The following is a 27073-nucleotide window of genomic DNA, read 5'->3' as shown; positions in this document are numbered from 1 at the left end:
AATTTATGGTTAACAACTTGTTATGCTTGCAGCTGCTCTAAGCAAAACAACTTGTTTTCCTGTTTGCAGCTGCTCTGAGCAAGAGACCCTCAGGAGTTTCTGATGGCAGGGGAGTGGTTTCTGGTCGGTTTGGCTGGGGCATGGCTATCAGTTAAGGATCCCTATATAAGCTGCCCTGGAACACAATAAAGGGGGCATTCTTGGGGAATTCAAGGAGGACCCATGTCTCTGTGTGTATGTGTGTCAATCTCTAGGCCCTTGCCCAGCTCACAAACCGTCTGGTAGTGCAGGCTGTGCGCTACAGGCATAGTACCGTGGCACACATAGTACAGGCGCTACAGGACCATAGTACACATGACAACTATTAGCTCTAATCACGTAAGCTCACTTTAAAACATGACAACTGATGCCAGACAGTGGCGCGCACACCTTTGATCCCAGCAGTTAGGAGACAGAAGCAGGCACATCTCTTGAGTTCAAGGTCAGCCTGGTCTACAGAGCTAGTTCCAGGACAGCCAAGGCTACATAGAAAAACTGTATCTTGGAAAAAAAACATACAAATGACAACTAGTATGTGTGACATGTGTAGGCCAGAGGCTAACTAACTTTACATATTCTCCAGGAGCCATTCTTTTTTCCATATTTCTCACTGAGCCAGAGCCTCAAGGATCCAATGTCTCCATCTCCCCAGCACTGGGGTTACAAATGCCTGCTATGCTACACTCAGCGTTTTTTTTTTTTTTTTTTTTTTTTTTTTACAGTGGGTCTGTGGATCAAACTAGGGTTCTTACAGTTGTAAGACAAAGCAATTTTCTGACTCATCTCCCTCCTAAGACCCCTGGCTAGGTTGTTCTATAAAGTACTGACGTTGACCGAGTTAAGGAAGCCTCATGCTGACTCATTTTGCTAGAATGAGGCAGTTCACACATATTAAAATGGAAGGCCACTATTTTCTGAAGTACTTCAGTTTACAACTATAATTCAGACACCTAGTTATTATTTGTGGTTTATCTTTTTATTGTTTCTCCTTTTATCAAAACTTGTCACAGTTAGGAACCCAGAGGAAGTAAAAAAAATTCCCACAAACATTTCTCCTGGTTCCTGAGTCCTCCCTCATCCCCCTCCCCTTCCCAGGGTTTGAAGTAATCCCTGGATACACATGATCATCTCCCCCCACCCTCAGCCTTCTTCCCAGCAATAAATACAGGTGACCGTGATTCAGTGAAACCACAACTCATTTCTCTATCTTGAGTGTCCCAAGGGGACCAGAGGGGGCAAAAGAAGTTTAATGACTATCCCCTCTTAACTGTGTGGAAGTTTCTCCCTCGAGGGATGGGAGAAATGCAGCAGCTCTGGAAAGAAACAGGGAAGGAAAGGTTGAGATGGGAAGGAAGAGGACATTCTCCAGCAACCTTGATCTTGATCCACTCGCCCCTCACCAGGCAAGGGACGGTCCCAGTGCGTCAGTGGAACGGAGAAAGGTGAGGGATGGTCCCAGTGCATCAGTGGAACGGAGAAAGGTGAGGGTTGGGAGGCAGGGGAATGAAAAGGGTAGGCAGTGGGAAAGAAGAGAACAAGGAAGAAAAAAAGGAACTCTAAAGATCACTGCCCTCATTTTCTTCCAAGAAATGGCATTAACACAAGAGGCATGAATAGACAGGGACTGAAGAAAAGTCAGGGACCTAAGGAAGGGAAAGAGAAAGACGAGGCCCTTCAGGTCTTCACAAATGAATGTGCTCCAGGTACAGCAACAGGATACTAGGAGTGAGGCGGAAAGCTCAGAAACACACAGAAGGAAAGACCAGGTCATAAGAGGAATTCAGAGCCCTAGGACAGCCCTGTCATGCTGCCCAGATGTTGGCAGAATCTGAGTCTTGGAATTAAAAAGGTGAACTCTGAATAGGGTCCAAGGCAAAAGAAAAGGTAACTCAATACCACCGCACCCCTCCTCCCAACTCAGAACAAGTTCCTTGGGTTATCGAAGATGAATACTCCAGTCAGATGCCACGCTGATGCCAGGTTTACGCAGTATCAACACAGAGGTTTCAGGGTCATGTTGGAAGGACAGGCGACTTTCAGGGGATCCTGTGAGAGGAAGACAAGCACCAGTCAGCAATAGGCTACTTCTTCATAGCAAGGTTCCAACTTGCTTCTTTTTTGCCATGCCAAGGCCAGCCCTATCACTAACCTCTGGTCTGGAGCACCACAGCTGCTGGTTCTCCAGCCCCCATTATGACCACTCGCTCAATCCAGACAGGTGTCTCAAGGTGGCCTTTGGGATCTGCTGAACTAGAGGCAATAAAAGGAAATGCCAATTGGAAAAGTTGTCAGGAAGATTATTCAAAGCAAAGTCAAAAACTGAGAAAAGCAGAGTGAACCTGAGCACCCCTAAGGCCCAGGCCCATGTAGAGGGTACCCCATTACCTAGAGACAAGTGTGTTGCCAGAGAAAGAGAATCGACGAAACAGGAACTCATGGCGAGTCTGATAGCTAAATGTGTGTCCATCATCTAGAAAGAGCTCTCCTTGGGCAGTACCCTGAGCAGAAAGAGAGTTACGAACTTAAGCCAAAGAGGGAGTGAAGGACACATCCCAGAGGACTGAGTTCTTGAACACAGGCAGAGGGTAGAAATAGCTCAGGCCCTGGAGACTCACCTGGGGACCTAGAGCAACAAAGAGAGTGATAGGATCATCTTTCATACAGTCTGAAGAACGCCGCACGCGCATCCATCGAGGCACGATCGTCCCGCCACGTTGGAACACAGGGATCTAAGGCAAAAGTACTGCAGTGAAGCACTGCTCCTTTAGGCCTTGGAGCATCTTCTGCTCTTGGTCTTTTGGGCCCCCAAGGTCATTTGGACCTCGAATTACACATTTTCTCCCCTTCTGGAAATATACAAGCAAACAGGGATAGCAGCTAGACAGGCATACTCACACTGTTCAGAGTTACTGGCAGGTACAGGGTCTGGGGACTATGATGCTTCTGATAGTTTTGAATGTCATACCATACCTGTGGATGACAAGATATTGAATTACTTAATGCACAGGAGTTCCATCCTGTTTGCCTATTTGCCTACAACATCCTGTAACTTACCTCTCCTTGGCCAGGCAAATAGACCTGCACACCATGGGCCCCAGCATCTGATACAGGGTGAATCAGGAGTGCATCCCCTAAAACATACAAGAATTAACATGGATCTGAGAGCATTGCTGCCAGTCTAGAGAGCATTAAAGTATCTTTCTGCTTCAGGTCCAGCCACAGTTACTCCACAACTTTCTTAACCTTCATACACATCCCACAAGTTCTTCTTTTTATGAGGGGAGATTCAAGATAAGGTTTCTCTGTGAAGCCTTAGCTTGGCTGTCCTGGATGGAACTCACTCTATAAACCAGACTGGCTTGAAACTCAGAGATTTGCCTGCCTCTGCCTTCTGAGTGCTGGGATTAAAGCATGCACCACCACCACCCAGTCACAAATTCTGAAGTCTAAACCCAACTCACTACTACCAACTGTCCTCCCCTTTCTCACCAAGCAGGAACTGATCCTCTATACTGAAGGTAGTCACATCCTGAGGATAGTGTACCCAGAGGGGCCTAGGAAGGAAGACAGGAAAGGAAGATATTACCTTCTCAGACATATGTCAAAGACATTCCTCTAAGAACCAGCAATACACTGGGAAGCTGGGTGAGGGTGGCAGCACTCAGCAGGGAGAGGCAGGCATATTTTTAGTTCAAGGCCAGCCTGGTCTACAGTGCAAGTTCTAGGACAGCCAAGACTACACAGAGAAACCCTGTCTCAAAAAAAATAAAAATAAAAACAAACAAACAAACCAAAAACAAATAAAAAAAGAACCGCACTAAGGAGAAACCCAGGAGCTTTCAGCCAATGGAATGTTGTAGGCACACAATTCCACCAGTTCATTTTACTTCTTATCTTACTTCCGTAACCCCACTCTTTTCCAACTGCTCTCTACCTTTTAGTGGCCTCCTCAAATACTTCAGCTGGAAAGACCCTTTAGGATCAGAGAAGTGTCTTCTCCATTCACAGTGCCAACCTCTCCTCTCAGTTCCTTCCCAAGGCCCACAGAATTTTTGTTTTTATTTCTGGCTTGTTATACTTGGGAATTTTGGCACCTGCAGTTCCTTTTCCATGTAATGTTCTTCCTTGGGGTGACATCTGCCCCACTCATTGTACAGGCCGTTTTCTCAAGAAGGCCTTTTGTGACCTACTGACCTTTATCAAATGACATCACTGCTGGCAGTTTTCTTCAGATGTTCACTACCATTATTCACTTATTTCCCTTAGTCTTCCCTTGACTCTCTTTTTAAGACAGGGTCTTGCTATTCAGCATAAGCTGGTGTTAAACTCTTGTACCTCCTACCTTAGCCTCCTATAGCACAATTTTTGATGGGATGAAGGGCCACTTGTCATGCATGTGGTGGTCAGAGAACAACTTGCATCTTGTATGAGTCAGTTTTCTCCTTCTATCACGCTCTGGCAGTTGAACTCAGTTCCCTACATCTGATGGCAAGTGCTTTTACTTTACCCACTGAGCCATTTCATTAGCCTCTTTTTGTCTTTCTTTTTCTTTCTTTGCTGGCACTGGGGACTGACTGAACTCATGGCCTTGTATATACCAGGCAAGTGCTCAACTACTCTATCACTGAATTACATCCCTTCCACATTTCATATTCAAATCAGATCTTACAAATAAGGCTCTGGAAATGGAAAGAAAGAGGCCCAGACACCCAAATTGGACCTCATTATCTCCCAGTCACTCTGCCTGACTCCACAGATCCTGCTGACTAATTTACCTTATAACAGGAAGTCCTTCCTGGTGAGCTTGATAGAAGAGGGTATACCAGAAGGGGAGCAAAGAGTACCGCTGGTACAAGGCATCTCGGATTGCATCTTGGTATTGAGGTGCTAACAGCCATGGTTCTCGCCGCCCAGTATCCAAGTGGGCATGAGCCCGAAAGAATGGCTGGTAGGCACCCATTTGGTACCAGCGCACAAGCAGCTCTGGTTCTGGGTTCTTGAAGAAGCCACCCACATCCGCTGGGAGAGGAGAAGTAGCAGGTTGAAGAGCAAAGAAGAGGTACTGGCAGTCATATATAAATATATATATATAATATATATATATATATATATATATATATATATATATATATATATACTGTTCTTTGCTCCTGCCCAGGTCCTGTGACTTTATCCCAATCAAAACCCCAAATTTCTTCTCTTACCACCACAGAAGGAAAGTCCCACCAGCGCCAAGCTGAGACACATAGGGATAGAAATCTTCAAATGATCCCATTCTGCTGTGTTATCCCCTGTCCATACAGCTCCTGAGAAAAAAGTCAAGAAGGAAGAAGCTTGACAAAGAGAAAAGGGCTCAGCCTTTAGAAAGGTGTCCTTTGACTCGCCACATTTGCCTGACAGCAGCCAGGACGCTCTGAAGATATTAAAGTTAAACACTACTTCTTTTCTTGTTTTGGTTCTAGGAGCTGAGCAGGCCTTGCGTAAGCTAGGTGGAGCTCCCCTGCAGCCCTCTCAGAACTCTAAAATGAGGATTAGACATCCCATTCTCTCTGGTGCCCCTCTAGAGACACCATGGCTCCTCTGATCTGGCCTTCATACTTTTTGTGTTAGAGCTCTATTTTTTGCTTATTTTTTTCCCTTGAGACAGTCATACTAAGTAGCTCCAAACTAGACTACCTAGACAATCTAGGCAGCCCTAAACTGAAGCGCCTCCTGATTCAACACCTTAAATGCTGGGGTTACAAGCACTCCCCTTCCTGCACAGCTGCCACAACTCTATTCTCCAAGTCTTACCAAAGCGCTGGGAGCCTGCGAAGAAAGCCCGACTCAGGACGAAGGGACGTTCTGTGCCACCAGAGCGCTGTATTAGCCCATCAGCAGTCGCCATGTGCTGGGTAGAAAATCAAGAGAGTGAACAAACTCCATCTGTCATCTGGTGAAAACTACAAAGTCTTCACGTTGAAGCTCTGTTCTCCCTACTTCTTCTCTCAGTCCCTTACCACATATAAGCCATAGATGTTATGGATGTCCCGGTGCTCCCAGCCACCATAATGCACAGCATCCTTCAGCATGGTGACCTCAGGACCATTGAACACAGATGGTTCATTCATGTCATTCCAGACATAAAGGTTAGGAGCTGAACCCTGAAAACACAGGCACCAAGTATGTACAGGAAAGAGGAGAGGATGAAGAGAAACACTGTCAGAAAGAAAGCTTCTAGAAATCCAGAACCTCCAAGATCTTCAAGTCCCCATGAAATGTATAGGCCCCAAAAAAAGCAATGGTATTGAGCACAAAGGCTTAGTCATGACAAGAAAGTAGGAAAGACAGAAGGCACATGAACAGTCTTTCCTACCTCATAATTGTCAAAGCTGAACATGTTAGCCCACCAGGACCTCATCCTTGGATTAGTGAAGTCAGGGTAACTAGCTGAGCCTGAGAGAGAAAAACAGCAGCTGTCAATCTCCAAAGAGGCAAAAACAAAGCCTAACAAAATAATTCTACCTCGTTGGCCTCCCAATAGTCTCCCCTTCAATTCTTGGCCTGCTTACCTGGCCAGCACCAGCCCTCATAATCAGAGCCATCCCGAGTTTTAACATACAGCCCATGGTTTCGCAGTTCTTCGTGAACTCGGTAGCCAGAGTCTACCTTGATGTGGGGGTCCACAATGGCCACCAGCTAGGGGCGAAGAACAAAAGTAGACATGGTTGGGATAATCATGTCTCACCCTTACAGTGAGAAGACCAAACAGAGCTGCAGGCCACACTTACCTTCCTTCTCTTGGAGGCCAAGCGCTCAAGCATACTGAGAGGCTGAGGAAAGCGAGTAGGATCCCAAGTGAAGTACCGCTTGCCATCAGCATGTTCAATGTCCAACCATATGACATCACAGGGCATGTTGTGATCATCAAAACCCTGATCCACTTCTGAAACATCAGCCTCATCCCGGTAGTTCCAACGGCTCTGGTGGTAGCCGAGGGAAAAGAGAGGGGGAAATGCCGGTGTCCCTGCAGGTTCACCAAAAGATGGTTACAGACTAAAGAAATGGCTAAAACGTTAAGAGTCCAGCACTTGCCGCTCTTCCAGAGGACCAAGTCTAGGCTCACAGCACCAACATCAAGCAGCTCACGGGCACCTGTAACTTCAGCTCCAGTGCTGCCTTCTGGCCTCTGAGGGCTCACAAATACACACGCATGCAAACACACACTAAGGAGGAAGAAAAGGACAGAGTACAAGGGGATCAGATTAAACCTGATCCTTAAAGGACAGGGAGACTAAAAGAAAGGTAGGGTAGAAAAACAGGCTGAGAGAAAATGTCTGAAAATGCACAAACCTAACTTTTCAAGAACAGAAAAATGAGGCTATTGGTTGGCAGTGTTAACATCACCTACCTGTGAGACTAGCATACTGCCGAAAGATATCAAAAACTGAAGGCCCAAGCATCAGGAAAACATCAATAATGCCACTCTCTGACATCCAACGAATGTCTGTCTGTGGAGTCTCCCCAGATCCCTGCAGGTAATCCAACATCTTCCCAAACAAGGTCTACGGAGGAGAAAAATGGAAGTCAGCTTTTGATTGCCAACTTGAGACAAATGCAGTAATTTTCGCTTGAGTGCTCACACAGCTGGCTCCTAACACCTCACTGTGTGGTCTGAGAGTTAACAATCAACTCCTTCAGGAGACTTTCACAGACCACACTCTCTAAAAAGAGCACCGTCCCTCCACCACAACAGCCTTGGCATTGCCATTTACCATTCCTGAAGCCCTTGTCTTGTAACCCACTGGTACCTGTTGTCTCCTGAGACTGAGGACCTTTTCACTCATAGTAAGCAAATAGCCCTTAAACCCAGAGTGTTCCTACAGAATGGACAGTGAATCTTCTCAGGCCAGAGGGAGCAGTGACTTCACTCATCCGGAGTACTATCTGGCAATGACTAAGGACCATTTCCCAAATAAGCTGTGCCACTAGTATTTTCACACTCACATTCCAGCATCCCCGGCAGACTTTTACCGTCTCTCTCCCTATGCTACACTCTTACCTTCCCAGCAGTGTTGGAGGATATATCAACCCATGTCTCAGCAGCATTAAGCCAGAAGATGCCCAAGTCTCGATGAGGGTTGTGTGCCAAGAGCACAGGCACAGACCCATACAGAGCCATGGGGTTGTTCAGCTCATACTGGAACACATCCAAGTTGTATAGGCGGTACGGCTCACCACCCCTGGTGGCAGACAGACAGACTTAAGCTAATGACTATTCAAGCTATGGCATATGCAAATGCCACCCCACAGACATAGCTGAGAGAAGAACAGACTTGTTCCTTCAAAAAACTTTATAACCCAGAGTAATAAAGGTAACTCAGATATGGGAAGGGAATAATGCTTGTCTAGAATACTCAAGTGAATGAGCAAAACCCCAAGCCCTGGCTGCCTCCTTTCTCAACCATCCCAGTGTAACTAGTGGACTCACTCAGTAACCTTCAGTCTCAGGCTGTCTGCATGCTCAGGGATCCCATACACATGTTCCATCCCTGGCAGAGAGAAGTCCAAACCTACAGACATGGGTCCTGAAAGAAAAGCAAAAGCTGATTTACAGAGCTTCTGCTTGCCAAGATGTACCCGTGCCCCTAGCCAGGGCTTTCCCGGCGCCTCACCGTAAGGCTTGCTGTCAGTATGAGTTTTGAATGTCTCCTCCCAGGCTCCTGGCTCATCTTTCTCAGCCTTCTCCTGGGTCTCCTCTGGCTGTAAAAAAAGAAAAAAAGGACGGATACTCACAGAGCAGTTGTCTTTCCCACTCCATGTTCTACATCTCATCAGTGCCTCAGGAAGAGACCAGGCTCAATTTACTCAGCAGGCTCCCAGCCATCCCTATGCTCCACTCCAACCACCCGCCACTTCAACTTGCCTTGTCACCATCCCCAGGCGTTGCCTCAGGCTGGGCTCCATTGCCTTCAGCTGGGTCTTTTGATTCTTGCCTGGAAGGTAGGAGAGCTGTCTGCTCCAATCCAGAGCGGGCAGGGATGAGGGGCTAATGGAGGGAGGGGTGAGGGAATAGAGAGCCAAGGGTCCAAAGGAATGAAAGCACTGGAGGAGGGGACTGAATGTTAAAGCTTGGGAAGGGGGCTGGAGAGATGGCTCAGAGGTTAAGAGCATTGCCTGCTCTTCCAGAGGTCCTGAGTTCAATTCCCAGCAACCACATGGTGGCTCACAACCATCTGTAATGGGGTCTGGTGCCCTCTTCTGGCCTGCAGGCATACACAGACAGAATATTGTATACATATAAATAAATAAAATATTTTAAAAAAAAAAGCTTGGGAAGGGACCCCAATAAGCAGGATGGGCAAAGAAGAAAATGAGGAATAAATGCTAACAGGAAGTGCCTTCTATACACATGCCCAAATCAGCAGTCTCTGTGGTATCTAGAAGAGACAGGATGGTTCAGTAGCCTAGGTTCTAAATGCCAGTCCTGGCTCTGCTGCCAGAGAAAAATCTGACCTTTCTTGATCAGGCTTTACACAAAAGCAAGTTGGTCAGACCATAAAAAGCCTTTCCAGATACACTCTAGCACTCCAAAAGATTCGCCAAATAATGCGTTTCATGGTGACACACGCCTTTAATCCCAGCACTCAGGCAGCAGAGGCAGGTGAATCTCTGAGTTCGAGGTCAGCCTGGTCTACAGAGTGAATTCCAGGACAGCCAGTACTACACAGAGGAACCCTGTCTCAAAACAAACAAAAAAAATGAACAACAACAAAAAGAATGCTTTTGTTTCTCTTCAGGCTCTTGAATGTATTCTAACTTAGAACCAGGAACCCCAGCAAAACGGAAAACCCCTTCACCCCTTAGCAAAGCAATAAGCTTCCTACATTCCTTAAGGACTTCCAGCACTCATCTTCCCCAGAGGACTTCCAGACAGGGAAAGAGCAATCAAGGACCCAAATCCCCAGAGGGCCAGCGTGAGGGGAAGGTAAGGGAAAAGGAACAGATACAGTACCAGTGGCCATGGATTTACCTAGAGAAAAGGTTCTTGATCTTATCCCACATGCTACCGAGCGTGAGACTAACTTTATCCGAGAAACTGGGGCAGGAGTAGATGAGTAGGGAAGGGGAAGGAGGCACAAAACCAACACAAAAACAGAAACATAAAAGTGAGTTTCAGTAGACAAACTTCTGGAGATGGGGAAAAGAAACCATAAATAAATAAATAACAAACAGGAAGAAAATAAACTAGGGGGTGTGTGATGATGTGAGAAGGGTAAGGAAAGAGCAGATCCAGGCAGACCTCCCAGAGGAGATGCCCAGTGTACAGCTCAGGGACAAAAAATAACTGCCTCCTGATATGTACAAGAAAGAGAAAACTGCAACCCAGGTCTGGTTTTAGCCCTCTCTGATAGGTGGTGTATCCCACCCTCCTGCCCCTATCTGGCTGTTCTATACCCAGTCTCTTCCCAAGAACACAATACCCAGTAACAGTTCTAGACACTACCAAAGTAAGTACCCTGAAGTCCCCACCCAGTACTCACGGGACCCTGGGGGCCCTCTGGTGCTCAAAAGCCATAAGTCCTCGGGCATTGACACTGAGCAGAAGACTGCGATCCTCTAACAAGTCAAGGCGGAACGGCCGTGCTGTCAAAATGATTTTGTATGGTCCCTCAGCCACTGTTAGCTCTACACTGTTGTCATCACGGCCAGAGACTGAAAGTCTGGAAAAGAGATCAAAGGAGATATATGACTAGGTAAAAGGCCAAGAGACCTGCTACAGGCAACAGGTTCAGAGAGAAAAAAAACTCATTAGAGCCTTTTCCTCTTTGAACATTTTTGGGAATTAGCAAGATTACCCAGTAAACAAAGATGCCTGCTACCAAGTCTGATGACTGAGCTTGAGTTCCAAAGACTTACACTGTGGAAGGAAGAGAACCAATTCCCCAAATTGTTTTCTGGCCTTTACATGCATGCTACAGTGCATACCTAACCATAACACACATGCAGGTATACACACAAAAAAAATAAAATATTATTTTTTGTATGTTTCTATCTTTTTTGTGGGGACGGGTTAGCATGCGCTACAGTGAACATGTAAAGGCCAGAATAAGACTTTTAGGAGTCTGTTCTCTCCTTCTCTCATGTTGGGTCCAGAAGATTCAACTTAGGTCCTTAGGCTTGGCTAGAAGCACAAATATTTACCTACTGAGCCACCCCACTTGCCCCAAAGTAAATAAATCTTGAGACTGGGTATGGAGGCACACATCTGTCAATCAGTACTTGAAAGGCAGAGATAGGACTGCCTCAAGTCTAAAGCGACTTTGGTCTATATCATGTTCCATGCTGGCCAGAACACAGTAAGATCCTCTCTCAAGCAGGCAGATCTCTCTCTGAGAGTTCAAGGCCAACCTTGTCTACTAGAGTTAGTTCCAGGACAGGCTCCAAAGCTACAGAGAAACTCTGTCTCAGGAAAAAAAAAAAAAAAGGCAAAAACGAAGAAGGAACACCACAAGCTGAGGAGCAGCACCAGAATCTGTCCTCTTGTCACTGCAGGCATATTACATGTGCACCTACACACACACACACACACACACACACACACACACTAATTGGAGCTGGAAGAATGGCTCATCAGTTAATACATACTGATCTTGAGAGGACTCAAGTTCAATTCCCAACACCCATGTCAAACAGCTCACAAGCTCACCTAACTCCAGCTCCAGGAATCCTCAGGTCTCCAAGGGCACCTACACTTATATGCATATATCCATATACAGATACACATAAATATAATAAGTAAATATTTAGGGACTGATTAGCAAGAGGCACACACACTTGTTCAATAGGCCATGGGGACATCAGGGTCAGAGGATTTATAATAAAATATATATTAGCATACATTAATTGTAGAAAGGGACTCCATTATAACATTTCCATTCTTTTTCAGGAGTAATGGTACACTCCTTTAATTCCAGCAGAATGAATTATTTTATTTAATTAATTAGGTTAATTAATTGCTTAATTAATTCAGGGGGGGTGTCAGCATTTGAAGCCACCCTGGTCTATATAGTGAGTTCCAGGACAGTCAGAGCTACATAGTGAGACTCTGCCTCAAAAAACAAAACAGTAAATAAATAAATCCTTAGATTAAAAACTTAATATTTTTCTCCAAGAAATAAACAAAAACTTTTTTCTTTTCCTTCTTGGTTCATGTTTGAGTCTTTGTCTATTTAAGGGACTTTATAGCCTAGGCCAGTCTCTAATATCTATGTTAAAGAGATTCTCTTACGTCAGCCTCTCAAGCAGTCAGGATTATAGAGGCTAACTACCATGCCTGGATGAGACAGTTGTTTTTGTAATGCTAGGGATTGAACCCAGGGCCTCGTGTACACTACACAGGTGTTCTACCACTGAGCCACATCCACAGCCCAAGAGAGATTATTTAAACAAAGTAGTATGTGCTAACATCACAAGGTAGAAAACTGTCTGACACATTAACCTGACAGTATTAACACTAAAAATTTGTATTTATCAAAAGATACCTTCAGGGTCATCAAGAACATTCAAAATCTGAAAAACCGTCTCAGTCAGCAGAATCTATCAAGGTATGACAACCAAATGCTCTATGACATCTTGGCTTCAGAGCAGAAAAGGTGTACTAGGCAAAAACCTAAGGAATCTAAATAAGCATGGACTGTGGTTAATAGTACAGTGCTACCAATTCACTCAGGAAGACAAATTACAGTCATGTTAGCAAGCACACCAACTGTGTGTAGGGTACAAAGGAACTCATTCCTTCAACTCCTATAACTCTAAACCATTCCAAATTACCAAATGTGTGAAATACTGATCCTCAGCCTTGCACACGTTAAGCACGTGTTGTACCAGAGCTAAAAGCTCCCCAGTCCAAGTATTTTGATTTTCTTTTCTGGAATAACTTAAGCACAGGGCCTAGTAAAGTACTCCATAACTGAGTTACATCCTTAATCTCAAGCTGTTTTCTTTTTTCTTTAATGATACCTTTTGTAAATTAAAAGGTTACAACCTAGAAAAAAGTACCCACCATATATAAATGGCAAAGACTCAAGATTAACAAATTCTCTAAGCCAGTAAGGACAAACCACAGAAGAGATAAGCGGGTATAAACTGTCAACTATTATCTCACAAAATAGTACACCCAAAGACAACATACAAACAGGGCCTGAGGAAAGAGCTCAGCTGGTGAAGGGTTTACTTGCCTCACATCCGTGAAGAGTAGGGTTTAATCCCCAGAACTCACAGTGTGGTGGCTTCAGATTTAACCTCAATACTAGAAAAGCAGAGATAGCTGGATGCCTGGGGATCACTGGCCTGCCAGACTAACCTAATTAATGAGTTCCAGGCCAATGAGAGACAAATATTGTTCCAGAGATTGCTCTCTGGCCACACACCCCTATAAATACATCTATTTATATACATATTCACATAAAAGAAAACAAAACATACAAAGATGTTCCATCTCATTAATAAACTGGGAAAGAACATGAGTGGTAGCTCATGACTTATAATGCCAGTCCTAGAGAGACTCAAGTGTGATTGACATACTACATTCTAGGCAAACCTGAGTTACAGAATGAGATCCCGTCTCAATTAAGAGGAGAGAGAGGGGCTGGAGAGATGGCTCAGAGGTTAAGAGCATTGCCTGCTCTTCCAAAGGTCCTGAGTTCAATTCCCAGCAACCACATGGTGGCTCTTACAACCATCTGTAATGGGGTCTGGTGCCCTCTTCTGGCCTGCAGGCATACACACAGACAGAATATTGTATACATAATAAATAAATAAATAAATAAATAAAATATTTTTTAAAAAAAGAGGAGAGAGAAGAGAAACAGATGCAGCAGATACCTGTAATCCTATAATCTAAACATATGAAAAAATATAAATAAGTATCTGAGCAATTGTATTCTAAACAACTGAGAAAAAAGAAGAGAGGGAAACCTGGCAAACAACAAAAATGCGCTGGCTTGCTCACTTCCTTTTAACTGCAGTACTGAGCCTAGGTCCGACAGAAGATAAAACACCATTGTTTGCTGAGTGAATTTACAGAGTGAAAGGAACTAAGCAGCAGAAGGAAGAGAAGCTGGAAAGGCTGGAGGATGGGAGGTGCTAGTCAACTATTTCTCTGATATAACAAAGTTACCAAAGGCTCATCCAAACAGAGATCCTTCTCAAGAAAACTTACCGAGAAGTGGAGGGATCAGCCACCAAAACATCCTGTACTCGGTATCGAGGCCGCCGGGGCTCTAGCTCATCGATCCTGATCCGAGTCATATTCTTCTGAAGCCCCTGGAGCTCCAGCACAAGGACCACCTGCAGAAACAGAAACCTGAATCTGGAGAAACAAAACAGACCATGCCATACAAACCCTCTGAACCCTTCCTCTCTAAGATGTCTCTTCTCAGTCTTTTGCCTACTGCTCTGATTTAAAAGTAAAATATATGTATTTTTAATTTTTGGTTTTTCGGGACAGGGTTTCTCTGTAGCTTTTTTAGAGCCTGTCCTGGAACTAACTCTTGTAGACCAGGCTAGCCTTGAACTCACAGAGATCTGCCTGCCTGTGATAGAGCTCTGTGAATTCAAGGCCAGACTGGTATACAGAATGAGTTTCAGGACAGCCAGGACTGTTTTATACAGAAAGTCAGCCTAAAAAACTAAGAAAAGGGGGGCTGGAGAGATGGCTCAGTGGTTAAAAGCATTGCCTGCTCTTCCAAAGGTCATGAGTTCAATTCTCAGCAACCACATGGTGGCTCACAACCATCTGTAATGAGGTCTGCTGCCCTCTTCTGGTCTGCAGACACAGACAGAGTATTGTATACATAATAAATAAATAAATTTAAAAAAAAAACTAAGAAAAATAAATAAATAAAAACAAACAAAGCCAAAACATCAAACTTGTAATGAATCTAAGTTTTTCTCTAGCTGTGGTCACCCACGTTGCATCACCCAGCTTCACTGAAGCCTTGGTTCTCAACACACAACATGCACTTTGTACTTTTCGTGCCATCATGGCACACTATGCCAATGAACACTGCCTAAAACACTTTGGCTCATATTGGAGACCACTGTGTATACAAAATTTTCTGTTTTTACAAAAATATGACAGCTTGCATTTTAAAAATTACCAGATTAGTGGCATAGTCCTTTAATTCCAATTTAATTCCAACACTTGGGAGATAGAAGCAAGATCTCTGTGAGTTTAAGGCCAGTTAGGGCTATATAATGAGACCCAGCCCCAGGATAAATAAACAAACAATTGCCATACGGATTGCTGGCTTGAGGTTTGAGTTTCACAAAAAAATTTAATGTTCCAGGTTGGAGAGATGATTCAGTGGGTAAGAACACTGGCTGCTCTTCCAAAGGTCCTGCCTGAGTTCAATTTCCAGCAACCGGGCTGGAGAGATGGCTCAGAGGTTAAGACCATTGCCTGCTCCTCCAAAGGTCCTGAGTTCAATTCCCAGCAACCACATGGTGGCTCACAACCATCTGTAATGGGGTCTGGTGCCCTCTTCTGGCCTACAGGCATACACACAGACAGAATACTGTATACATAATAAACAAACAAACAAGCAAACAAATTAATATTTAAAATAAACATTTTCCAGCAACCACAGGGTGGCTCACAACCATCAATACTAGGAACTGTTGCCCTCTTCTGGCATAAAGTCAATAGAGCACTCATATACATAAAATAGATAAATAAATATTAAAAAAAGTTTTTTCTAAATGTCTGGGACAGATAGGGCTACATAATAAAACCCTGTCTTGAAAAAACAAGCAAAAAAAAGTAATGAATTTTGGTTTGGGATTAGGCCAATTTCCAACAATTTTTAAAGTATGGCTTTACCCATACATCTGCCATTTTGTACGAGATAGTATTTTTATAAAGTGGAATTCAACTCTGAAAAGCCCTGAAGATGCTCTGAATAACTCAGTACCATGTATTTCCAGACAAGACTAAAGTCTTCATATAAAGAGAAGCAAGCACATCATCTCATTAGAATACAACTCTGCTTTCATTTTTAAGAAACTAAACAGGGCGGTGGTGGCACACGTCTTTAATTCCAGCACTTCAGGAGGCAAAAGCAAGCCTGATCTACATAGCAAGTTCCAAGATGGTCTCCAAAGCTATAAAGAGAAATCCTGTCTCAGGAAATCAAAAACAAAAAACAAAACAAAACAAAACAAAAGACAGTAAAATTGAGGTGGGACACACCTTTAATACCAGAATCCCCAGCACTTCAGAGGCAGGCGGATCTGTTAGTTTAAAGCCAGCCTAGCCTACAGTGAGTTCCAGGTCAGTCAGGGTTACACAACAAACCCTGTCTAGAAATACCCACACACATATGGAAAAGAAAAGAAAAAAAAAAGAAAGAAAATTGTATGTGTGTCAAGTAACGGTTGTAAAATAAATTTGTGGTTTCCTTAAATGTTTGACTTGCACACACACACACCACTTAAACACAACTCACTCTCTCTCTCTTCACTATAAAAATGTCTTGCAGGACTGAAGAGATGGCTCAGTGGTTAAGAATGTTCTTCTAGTGGACCAGGGTTCAATTCCCAGCACTCACATGGCAGCTAACAACTGCTTGTAACTCCAAGATATGACACTCTCATGCAGACATACATGCAGGCAAAGTATCAATGCACATAAAATAAATATAAAATATAAATATAAAATATAAAAAAATTTCTTGCAAATGGGGGGGCTAGAGAGATGGCTCAGAGGCTAAGAGTAGTAGTTGATCTTCCAGAGGTCCTAAGTTCAATTCCCAGCAACCTCATCACAGCTCACAACCATCTATGAGATCTTGGTGTCCTCTTCTAACCTGCAGGTATGGATAACAGGCAGAACACTGTGTATATAATAAATAAATCTTTTTAAAAATTTTCTCGCAAATGGAAAAAGTTTATGAAGCCTTGGCCTAAGGAACCTGAAATCAGATTTCTTTAAAATCAGATTTCTTTAAAATCAAAAGTCTCTAGACCAAAGATATTGCTCAATTTTTATGAGAACTAGCTGCTCTTCCAAGGGTCCTGGGTTTGATTCCTGTGCCCACATGCTGGCTCACAATGGTCAATTACTCTGGTCCCAGTAGATCTAACACACTCTTCTGGCCTCCATAGGAACTGCACCACAATGTACACAGACATATAAAGGCAAAACACTAATACACAGAAAAAAATTAAAAAGTAAATGTCTCAGAATTGTGTAACAAAAGACATTGAAGACACTGGTTACAAGTTTCTCTTTCCCAAGTTACCACCCATTTCCCCATCCCTACCACCTTCTCTTGTCTCGCCTGACCTTGGTGACTTCATGGATCAGATGGACTGTGAGAGCATCAGGACCAAGCTGAAGTGTGTCCAGCAAGGCACGGTAAGGAGAGAGGCCTGGCCGAATGCTTCGTTGCCGTCTGCAGTTGGGAAGTAAGGTTAGAAGGCATCTCAACATCCTTAGGTGTCTCTACTTACCACTTCCTTTCTACAATACCCACACTACACACTTCCCACATACCCACTTTTCATTCACCTCTTCCAGAAACATACTTGCAAAAGGAACTCTCATCACAGGTCTTAAAGTTGCTTCTATCCACAGCAAGGGTAATCCCCAGACAGACCCCTAAACATGCCAGTACCAAACTTAACCAAGACCTATGGAAAAAACAGACAAGGAGAGAAGAGTTAACACTTTGGTCAGGAAGGGTGTCATCCTTTTTACCATAACCCTAAAGATAGCTCATGGAAGCCAACCACACTAAATAGGGAAAATCAGAGTAGACAAAAGATGAAGTCAGTCCTGAGTCCGGCATGGTGGTACATGTCTGTAATACTAGCACTCAGCGCGCAGAGAACTGCAGATCTGTGAGTTTGAGGTCAGCTTGGTATACATAGCTAATCCAGGCCAGTCAGGAGATCCTTGTCTCAAAATAATTTTTCTTTCCTTTTTGGGTTTTTTTTTTTGGTTTTTCGAGACATGTCGGGTTTCTCTGTAGCTTTGGGGCCTGTCCTGGAACTAGCTCTCGTAGACCAGGCTGGCCTCGAACTCACAAAGATCCGCCTGCCTCTGCCCCCCCCCCCCCCCCAGTGCTGGAATTAAAAGTGTATGCCACCACTGACTGGCTTTTTTTTTTTTAAAAAAAAAAAAAAGAAAAGCTGTCCAGCAGTGGTGATTCACTCCTTTAATCCCAGGACTCAGAAGGCAGGGACAGGTGAAATCTCTGAGCTCAAGGCCAGCCTGATCCATAGAATGAGTTCCAGGACAGTCAGGGATACACAGAGAAACTCCATCTTGGAAAAAGAGAAAGAGTGAATAGTCCTGAAAGGATAGCTCATTCACACTATCCTCTCAAAAGGCAAAGAAGGCCAGGTGGTAGTGGTGCATGCCTTTAATCCCATCACTCGGGAGGCAGAGGGGGAGGCAGAGGCAGGTGAATCTCTGTGAGTTCAAGGCCAGCCTGGTTTATGAGAGCTAGTTCCAGGACAGACTCAAAGCTACAGGAAAAACCCTGGGGGGAGGGGGTGTAGAGGCAAAGAAAGAGACAAAGCATCTCTGGACTTCAAAGGCTCAAGTACTGACTGCAGTTACATCAGCATCTCAGAGGGAAGAAGCAATAACAGTCAATCCCAAAGGAAATGATCGTACCATGTGTGTACATCAGAGGAACAAAGCAAACACCCAGTTAGTCTGCTGGTCACAATTCCTAAGGTCCTAGCTTCCCTGGAACACTAGGCATTCAGCATCCTTTGATGCACAGTTCTGGATCTTCAAAACAAATAACCATCACTATATAAGGCTAGAAAGAGTAACAGCTGAAAAACATACTGAACCCAAAGGGCCTAACTGATATGTCCCTCAGTTCCAAATGACTGAAATTTTCAAAGACTCAATACCCTCACATCATCTTCAGGGACTGATTTAATTAGCCTAAAATAGGGTCTGCTTAAGTTCCCTATGGCAAGGTGTATGCTTGTGGCCCACAGCTCCTTGGGAGGCTAGGGCAGGGTTAAGAATCATTTGTGCACAGGAGACTAATTCGAACAACAGAGTGAGAACCTATCTCAAAAACAATAGTTGAATAGGAAGTGGTGGCTCACAACTTTAATCCCAGTACTTGGGAGACAGAGGCAAGTGGATCTCTGTGAGTTCAAGTCCAGCCTGGTCTACAAAGCAAGTTCTTGAAAAGAAACAAGAAAAAAAAATCATAATGCATAAATATCCTCTAACTAATGAGTAAGCAGGGTTCAAAACTACTTTACATGCATCTACTTTCCCAATTTTTGTTTTGTTTTCCAAGACAGGGATTCTCTAAGTAGCCCTGGCTGTCACGGAACTCGCTCTGTAGACTAGGCTGGCCTCAAACTTAAGAGATCCACCTGCCTCTCTTCCTCCCAAGAGCTGGGATCAAAGGCATGCGCCACCATCGTAAAGCACTTTCCCCATTTTCTTTCACTGTTTTTTTTTTTTTGTTGTTGTTGTTGTTGTCATTCCCCTCTCTCTCCCACCAGACTGGAAAATTAAGGCATAGAAGGGTCAATCATCTCTGACCTTTGAACAGCTACTAAGGGGTGAAAATGGGCTTGAGCTCAGTCCTGCATGACTCTAAGACCATGATTCCCTATAGGATAGAAAGCTTACTAATCCCAGATCAAACCTGCTACACTAAAAAGCTTCACATCAAGGTGAAGAGCTGTAACCCCAATATCTGGGAGGCAGAAGCAGAAGACAGGAGTTCAAAGTCACCCTCACCTACACTAGTAAGTCTGAGCTATGGAAAACTCTGTCTTGAAAATAAGACAAGAAACATTTGTTGTGTTTATTAAACAAACACTAGCAAACCCTGGACCAGAGATTTATCTACTTTACTTCTTTCTTAGTGTTGAAGACTGAACCCAGGGCTCACTCATGCCAGGCAAATATTCAGGGACATCCTCAGCCTCTAACATCAGCCTTTTAAGCCAGTCCTTTCAGTGACTATGATGAAAGCAATACAGGAACACACTTAGAAGTGTTCCATGGGGAGGGGAGAGGGAACTCACAAAATGACTTAGCAGATAAGGGCACTAGCTGCCAAGTGTAACGACCTAAGCTTGATTATCCAGGACCTACATTGTGGAAGAGAATCAACTCATTACATACATATGCAGAAGTAAAAGCACATACATGTGCACAGGCACGCACACACAGGCAAATAAATGTAAAAAAAGATCTTAATTAAAAAGAAGGGGAAGTCATGCATAGTAGTGCACATCTTTAATTCAAGCACTTGGAAGGCAGAGGTAGGCAAATCTCTTCTGAGTTCAAGGCCAGCCTGTCTACATAGTGAGTTCCAGGCCAGTCAAGGGTAGGCTGGCAAGACCCTGCCTCAAAATATAAATGAATAAAAAAGTGGGGCAGGGCAACAAAGACCCGGTTCTTCTAAGCAATGAAACCAACACAGGGCTTATCAGACTCAGTTATCCAGCTTCCCTATCTACATGGAAGAAAATTACCACAGAGAGAGATCAACCAAGCCCTGTTTGATTCCCAGAACCACCAAAAGAAAATTTTGAAAAGGATCAGTTAACAAAGGAAGCTCTCTAGAAGAAAATTTTGAGAGGCTGGTTGGCAGCTACCAGTAATGAAGTCAGCCAGAAAAGTGAGGAAACACTAGAAATTGGTGCACTAGGCTGAGCAGGAGTAAGCACCAGTACAAGCAGAACTCCTACCAGAAAAAACTAACCACAAGAATACATAAAGCCCTGGTCCTGAGGCGTGGCTGCTACAGGAAAACTGGGTGACTATCCCTGTGCCCAGCTGCCCCAAACAGCAGTAGTGAGTGAGCAGTTTAACAATTAAATACTCCCTGGAGCCCTATCTTCAAATCTATAAAATAGGTTTGGGGAGATGTCCTAAGGATATGATTTCTAAAGGATATTTCGAGCTATGACTTGTTGACTCTAGGAATTGAGGATGCCTTAAGCGGCCCAAACAAGAGGTGTCCACAAGCTGAAAATCAGGAATGAGCTTTAGAGTAAGTCCACTTGTTTATTGGAAAACTAAGTTTATGATTCACCCTTTTTACACTGCTGCTGTCAGTACACACACACCTCTTCCCAACCCATAATATCCGTTAGGTGTACCGCGCTTTGCGACGCTGATGTGTTTCCAAGCTTTTTTTCGGTTCTAGAAAAACTCCAGAGAGCATACCAAACCATTCGATTACATGTTGTGTTTGAGCAACATTATCCATGCACTGTGAACTTATTCCTGCCCAAGTCGTGCCCACCAAACGAGCATAAACGAAACTGGTCAGGGCTGGTGAGGAGGGCAAGAGGATAATACAAGAGGACCTAGCCACCGCAGTGCTTGCAGCCTGAAAGAGGAGCAGTGTGGCAACAGGCTGCTTTATCACAGGCTGGGATGCATTTTGTCCCTCTACCTGCCTCGACGGCCCTGAGCACTGCAGAAAGGAGGCAGAAGCATTGACCACCACGAGCCGCCAAGGGAGAGGGGGCGGCTGGGAGCAGCCAAGGCGGAAGGGAGCACCCAGCTTCATCCTTTCTAAGCCACTCGGCGAGATCCAAGAGCCCCACAGACAAGGGCCGCAGCGACTCGCGAATCTGCTGCCGGAGGCTGAGGCCGCCACCACGGGGACAAAGAGCCCCTGTGAGGCCAGGAGTAGCAGGGTGACGGGAAGGCATAGAGAAAGGAGCAAATAGGGCTCGGGGGATCTAAGGGCGTCCGGGCGCGCCCCCGGGTTCCGGGCTCCTCACCGCCTCCTACGCGCCGCCACTGCCGCTACCGCCGCCATCTTGTACCCGGTTTGCTCCTTGACCCGAACCTACCCGCCCCTGCGCACGTTGAGCCACGTACCCTAGTTCCCGCCCCTTCCGGCCTTCCGATTGGCCCGGCCAGAACGCGGCCGGACGTCTATGCCATTGGTCGAGCGCGTTCTAAATTATGGATGGGGCGTGGTTTGATGTCCCCGCCTCTGCATTCTCAGGCTTTGGCAGCTTGCGTAGGCAGATAGAAACACTGGACTGTTTGTCTCAACTCCGCAAATTTTATTTAGAAAAAATGGGGTTTGAAAAAAGTGACACCGCTCATTACGTACGGACTTAGAAGCCTCCACCCTTCTGTAGCACCTTAGTCTCTTCTTTCACTATTCAATCTTCATTTCTGGAGCAGAGAAAAGGTCAAGTCCCCTGCCGAAGCAGAGTGGACGATGAAGGTGCCTGAAAACGGCCAGAGAAGAGCCCCAGGCGATCGATGTTGCGGTGGAGGACACTATGCAGCACAGCCAAGTGGGGTCCTCCTTCACCTCCACCCTCCCTAGAAAAGTCTCGTATGAAGCGGCCACGCTCAGACTGGAAGATGAACTTCTGGGGCAAGGGCCCATGTTCGCGGAGAAAACCCCAGACACTAAGCAGCAACAGACGCACTTCAAAAGGTGCCAGTTGACTAAATACCTCGTGCATATTACCCAAGGCTGGTGGCAAGAGGCTTCCCTCAGCCATGACAGCCACCAGGGTGCAGGATGCCTCCAGGTGCCAGGGGGAGTGGGCTGTATCAGGGTGTCGAGAGGCTTCCCAATGGCTCAAGAGGGCAGCCAGCAGCCCCCGCAGCAGCACGGAGCAGTAGCACAGGGCTGGGGGAGCAGCTGCTACCAGCTTCAAAAGCTCAAACAAGAGGGGTTGTTCCCGGAAGCGCCGACCAATGCGGAGATCCCGCTCCACAGTGGCCCGTGCGTGATCCTCAGGGGGCCAGGCCAGCTCAGCACCAGCTGCATCAGGACACACGCTCTCCACTAAGGTCACTGCAACTGCTTTGGCTGCCTCTGGGCTCAGAGTGGGAGCACCCCAGCAACCCTCACACTCACTGCCCACAGGGACACTGCAGCAGTGCACTAAAAGGCTAAGGAGGCTCTGGGTGTTATAGATCACTTCCTGATGGTTTCGAGATTGAACAAGCTTAGGTGGCTTTAAGCCACGACCGATGACTCCAGCGTGGAAAACTGACCAGATCCCTCCAGGACCTGGCACAGCTGCAGTATGCCTCCGGTTAATGTCCAACAAAGAGGCAGAAGCCAAAGGGGTTGAGACAGCTGAGAGAGTCTCATTGTCCCCATCCATTTCCCCTCCAAACAGTTCTGTGTTGCCCCGATGTAAGGCTCCCTCAACTAGCAGCTGCAGGACAGCCTTGAGCCCAGCTGGGGAAGTCTGAGAAAGGCGTGTAAGAAGCTGGGAGGCTGAGGCCACGCCAGGAGGGCCATGCAGCCTTAGGGAAGCAAAGAAGCGGTGTACCCCAGCTCTCACTAGTCCCAAAAGTTGGGAAGGAGACAGGGACTCTGAAGGAAAAGGACATATTGCCAGGAGGGAGGCAGCAGCTTCAGCTACTTCCTCCTCTGGATGCAACAGAAGAGGAGCCAGATCAGACAGGTGGGCTGAGGCCGACTCCCCAAACCGGGCCCCTAAGGCTGAAGGGCCTTCACCACCCTGCTGTTCCCACCCCACTAACAAGGCCAAATTGCGCAGAAACCGGGCTGTGAAGGGAGGCTGTAAAGTCCCTGCATGCACTCGAGCCAGGCAGCTTCGGAAGGCCAGGGGAAGAAGACCAGAGAGACTAACCACTAGCCCTGCATATAGCTGGGTTGCCAAACTCAACTCTTCAGGGCTTCGGGCTCTGCTCAGTAGATGGCCCAATGCCTCAGGTCCACAGCTAGGTCGAGTATAGACAGACAGTAGGCCCAGGAGCTGGTGCTGCCAGAGGAAGCGCTTCCGTTCCAGTCGTAATGTCTCTCCACACAGCTCTCCAACATGGTTTCTTAATGCATCAAGAAAGGGCACTGGACGAGGAGGTGGGGGTGGGCCTAGCACCCCTTCTCCAGGAGACCCTCCGCGATGATGAACCAATTTTTGTAGATGTAGCAATAGCAGCTGGATTAGCCGGTCACAGGCCTCTCTTACCGTGTCTGGCACAGCCAAGCCCTGGGTTGTAATGACTGAAGCAGGCATAGCTGTATCCACTAAGAACTGCAGCAGGCGGTAGGCACCAGCCCCAGAAGCCTGACTCACCAAATGCACAGCCAGGTTTAGCATGTTGTCCAGCTCCTCTCTGGGGAACCCCTGTAGGTGTTGTTGCAGCTGGCTTAGCACTGCTGGGGGCTTGAGGCAGTCTACAAGTTCTCCAGAGACTGTGCCGAGTAACGCTGGTGACATGACTGCCAGCTGCAGTAGGAAAGGAACTGTAGCCTGAAGGGAGGGTTCCCCACTGCGGCTCCCAGTACCCCCTGCCAAGCTATCATGAAACATGCGTAGGAGTTCCCGTCGGATGCTGTCTCCATGGCGAGAGGCTAGATGCCCTAGGATGCCTACAACTGAGGCAATCTTGGGCACCCGTTTTTCCCCAGGAATAACAGGAGATCCAGGGAAGGGGTCTGTAGACGGGGTTTGAGAAGAGCTTCCACAAGCACCGGCTCCTCCTCCAGCTCCGCTATGGACACAGAAGTCCTTAAGACCACAGGAGAGGACTCGGGAGATGATGGTACCAGGAAAAGAAGAGCCAATATGGGCCACAACCCAGTCAAAGTGTGGAGAATGCTGGACAGAAGTGTCCAGCAAGGCATCCACACATGCATCTGGGCAGCTACCAATGAGAGCCGACAGGCACTGCACATAGATGTCCATTAACGTGCGGGTGGCCCTACAGCCCATCCACAGCTGCAACAGTTCATTGAGAGAGCCAGTGGCATGGGGAACACGCTGATGCTGACCTGAATATGTACTGCTCAGCTGTCCCATAAGGTCAATGGACCATGCACTAATCACAGGTGCCCAGGCCTTTGGGTTGGCCCGGATGAACTCACATAGCACCTGTTGCACTTCGTGGACCACATCCTCTAAGCCAGGTCCACCAGCAGGGACATGGGAGGGTGGAGGTGGACGGAGGTGGGGTGGACCAGCCACAGGACTTTCCTCTAGGGCAGCTAGGTGGGCCCGGACACTCTCATCAAAAACACCTCTCAAGTGGTCCAGTACAGCAGCCCGAGCAGGTGGCAAAGACCGGAGCAGGAGAAGACCACATCGAGCATGTTCACGAGCTGAGAGCTGATGGCCCAGAATGGGGTCTACACCCGTCAGAAAAGCTTTGATTTCTTGGGACAGCTCCTGGGCACTAAAAGGAAACAAAAGAATTGACTCAGAACATTGGGAGATGTTAGAAAAGTTACATTCCTTCCAAGAGCTTTGGATTGTCTTGTGTATAATAGGGTGAAATGTCCCTCATAAGAATCATAGAGGTAGCCGGGCGGTGGTGGCGCACGCCTTTAATCCCAGCACTCGGGAGGCAGAGGCAGGCAGATCTCTGTGAGTTCGAGACCAGCCTGGTCTACAAGAGCTAGTTCCAGGACAGGCTCCAAAGCCACGGAGAAACCCTGTATCGAAAAACCAAAAAAAAAAAAAAAAAAAAAAGAATCATAGAGGTTCAGAAGCATATCCAAGCCTTGGTCACTTCAGCCATTCCGAAAATGGTGTCTGTCTTTCAACAACAACAATCATATCAATAGCATGTTACCTTTCAAATATCCAGGTATCTTTCTTCTTTTTCAGTGCGAGGTATCAAACCCAAAGTTTAGGCATTCTAGGCTAGAACTCGCTCACTGAGCTACATCCCCAATCTGACAACAATATGGTTACACTGTTATCCCATTTTACAGATTAAAAAAATGAAAGAAATCAGGCTGAATGCTCTGAACGGGCAGAAATCACTTCTATGCTCTTAAAACCAAGAATTCGTGGCTTGCGTAGTGGCAAATGCTCTTAATCCCAACACTAATGGATCTAAATTGAACTCGAGGCCAGCCTGGTCTACATAGTAAGTTCCAGGACAGAGCTACAAAGTGAGACCCTGTCTCGGAAATTAATAAACAAATAAATCAAGAAAAAAACCACAGAATTCAGTTCTATCAGGATGTTGGAATATGGAAAATATTCAATGAAGATTTGATGAATTAAGTAAATACATTCTGGAGTTCTATACCTGCTTTAACATCTTCCAGCCCCCCCTCTACAGCACAAGCACCCTGAAATCTTGTAAAGGCCAGAAAATCGTAAACCCTTTACTAAACGCTCTCCTTCGTAAATGTGTGCCTTCTCATATTGTAGAAAAATTCCGCCAGACTTGGTGGACAGGCCTTTATTCCTTGTGAGTTCAAGGCCAACCTAGTCTACTTGAGTTCCAAGACAACTAGATCTCTCCATTTCCTACCTCAAGGAAAGGAAAGAGTCCTAACCGCGTTTTAAAAATCATCTTCAATGTTCCAAAAATGGCGGGGGCAGTCAACAGTCTTTCAATCTTTCCCCTCCCCATATATATAAGCTCTGTCTTAAAGGTTCAGAAAGCTATATTGAGGCAGGAAGTAAAACCCCTTTCCTCTTACTGTCTTTTCTGTCAAAGACAACAGCATTCTCTAGGCTGATAGGGTTCTGTGCCGTCCCTCTGGTTCAAAAACAAAAGGGCACATCAAAATAAGGGACTTGTGCAAAGGAAGGGCTAGCTCAGCCTTGGTTCCCAAGACACTCTCCATGTAGTCTGAGCCTCCTTGGGCCAAAAGGGGCAGGGAGGCTGGGTTCTCAAGAGTCTTGATGTCCCCAAGAGCTGGCAGAGCAAGGCCGGCATAAGAAGCCACTGAGGTCTCGGGGGAGGCATAACCAAGGGCAGCCCAGAGTTTTTAGTGAGGCGGTCCCTGAGTTCCGGGAGGACGCGACCAGAATCTCTGAGAACCCTGACGCGAGTTCTCAGGTATGATCCGGCTTTCTGTAGAGAAGGCTGGGCATCGGCGCGGGGTCGCGCGATGAGGGGGGGATACCAGGGGCTCTGACTACCTGAGAGGCGCGGGACCGTGGGTGGCAGGGGCAGGCCCGGGTGGCCCTGGGGCCCCGGGAGGGTCGCACAACGCGGACATCCCGGAGCCCTACCCGGAGCCTGAGGCGGGAGCGGCGAAGCACAGGCGACGCATGCGCGCTGACTGGA

General features: G+C 46.1%; 2 protein-coding genes across 3 annotated transcripts; both read right to left on the bottom strand.

Annotated features, from left to right (window-relative positions):
- Positions 1-993: 993 nt before the first annotated feature.
- Positions 994-21913, bottom strand: Ganab (glucosidase II alpha subunit). 2 transcript variants are annotated; one of them, XM_038332276.2, is made up of 25 exons: positions 21817-21913; positions 17611-17715; positions 17369-17477; positions 14243-14370; positions 10563-10742; positions 10052-10117; positions 8945-9014; positions 8694-8781; positions 8510-8606; positions 8081-8261; positions 7430-7583; positions 6810-7045; positions 6591-6717; positions 6395-6474; positions 6039-6182; positions 5833-5929; positions 5244-5345; positions 4815-5058; positions 3529-3593; positions 3094-3170; positions 2935-3009; positions 2655-2768; positions 2425-2537; positions 2189-2289; positions 994-2085 (listed from the first exon to the last, which is right to left on the bottom strand). In XM_038332276.2, the coding sequence occupies exons 1-25, from the start codon at positions 21852-21854 to the stop codon at positions 1976-1978; spliced, it is 2901 nt and encodes a 966-aa protein (XP_038188204.1). In that variant the 5' UTR covers positions 21855-21913; the 3' UTR covers positions 994-1975. The 2 variants fall into 2 exon arrangements, with proteins under 2 accessions (XP_038188204.1, XP_038188205.1); XM_038332277.2 differs by lacking the exon at positions 10052-10117.
- A 171-nt stretch (positions 21914-22084) lies between these two features.
- On the bottom strand, positions 22085-27061 carry Ints5 (integrator complex subunit 5). Its single transcript, XM_038347381.1, has 2 exons — positions 26926-27061; positions 22085-25216 (listed from the first exon to the last, which is right to left on the bottom strand). Exons 1-2 carry the CDS (start codon positions 27003-27005, stop codon positions 22240-22242), a joined length of 3057 nt encoding a protein of 1018 aa, XP_038203309.1. The 5' UTR covers positions 27006-27061; the 3' UTR covers positions 22085-22239.
- Positions 27062-27073: the final 12 nt, after the last annotated feature.

Source organism: Arvicola amphibius, chromosome 1 (assembly GCF_903992535.2).
Source record: "Arvicola amphibius chromosome 1, mArvAmp1.2, whole genome shotgun sequence".
NCBI lineage: Eukaryota > Metazoa > Chordata > Mammalia > Rodentia > Cricetidae > Arvicola > Arvicola amphibius.
Note: the sequence above shows the minus strand (reverse complement) of the source record. Positions and strands in the feature narration are given on the sequence as shown.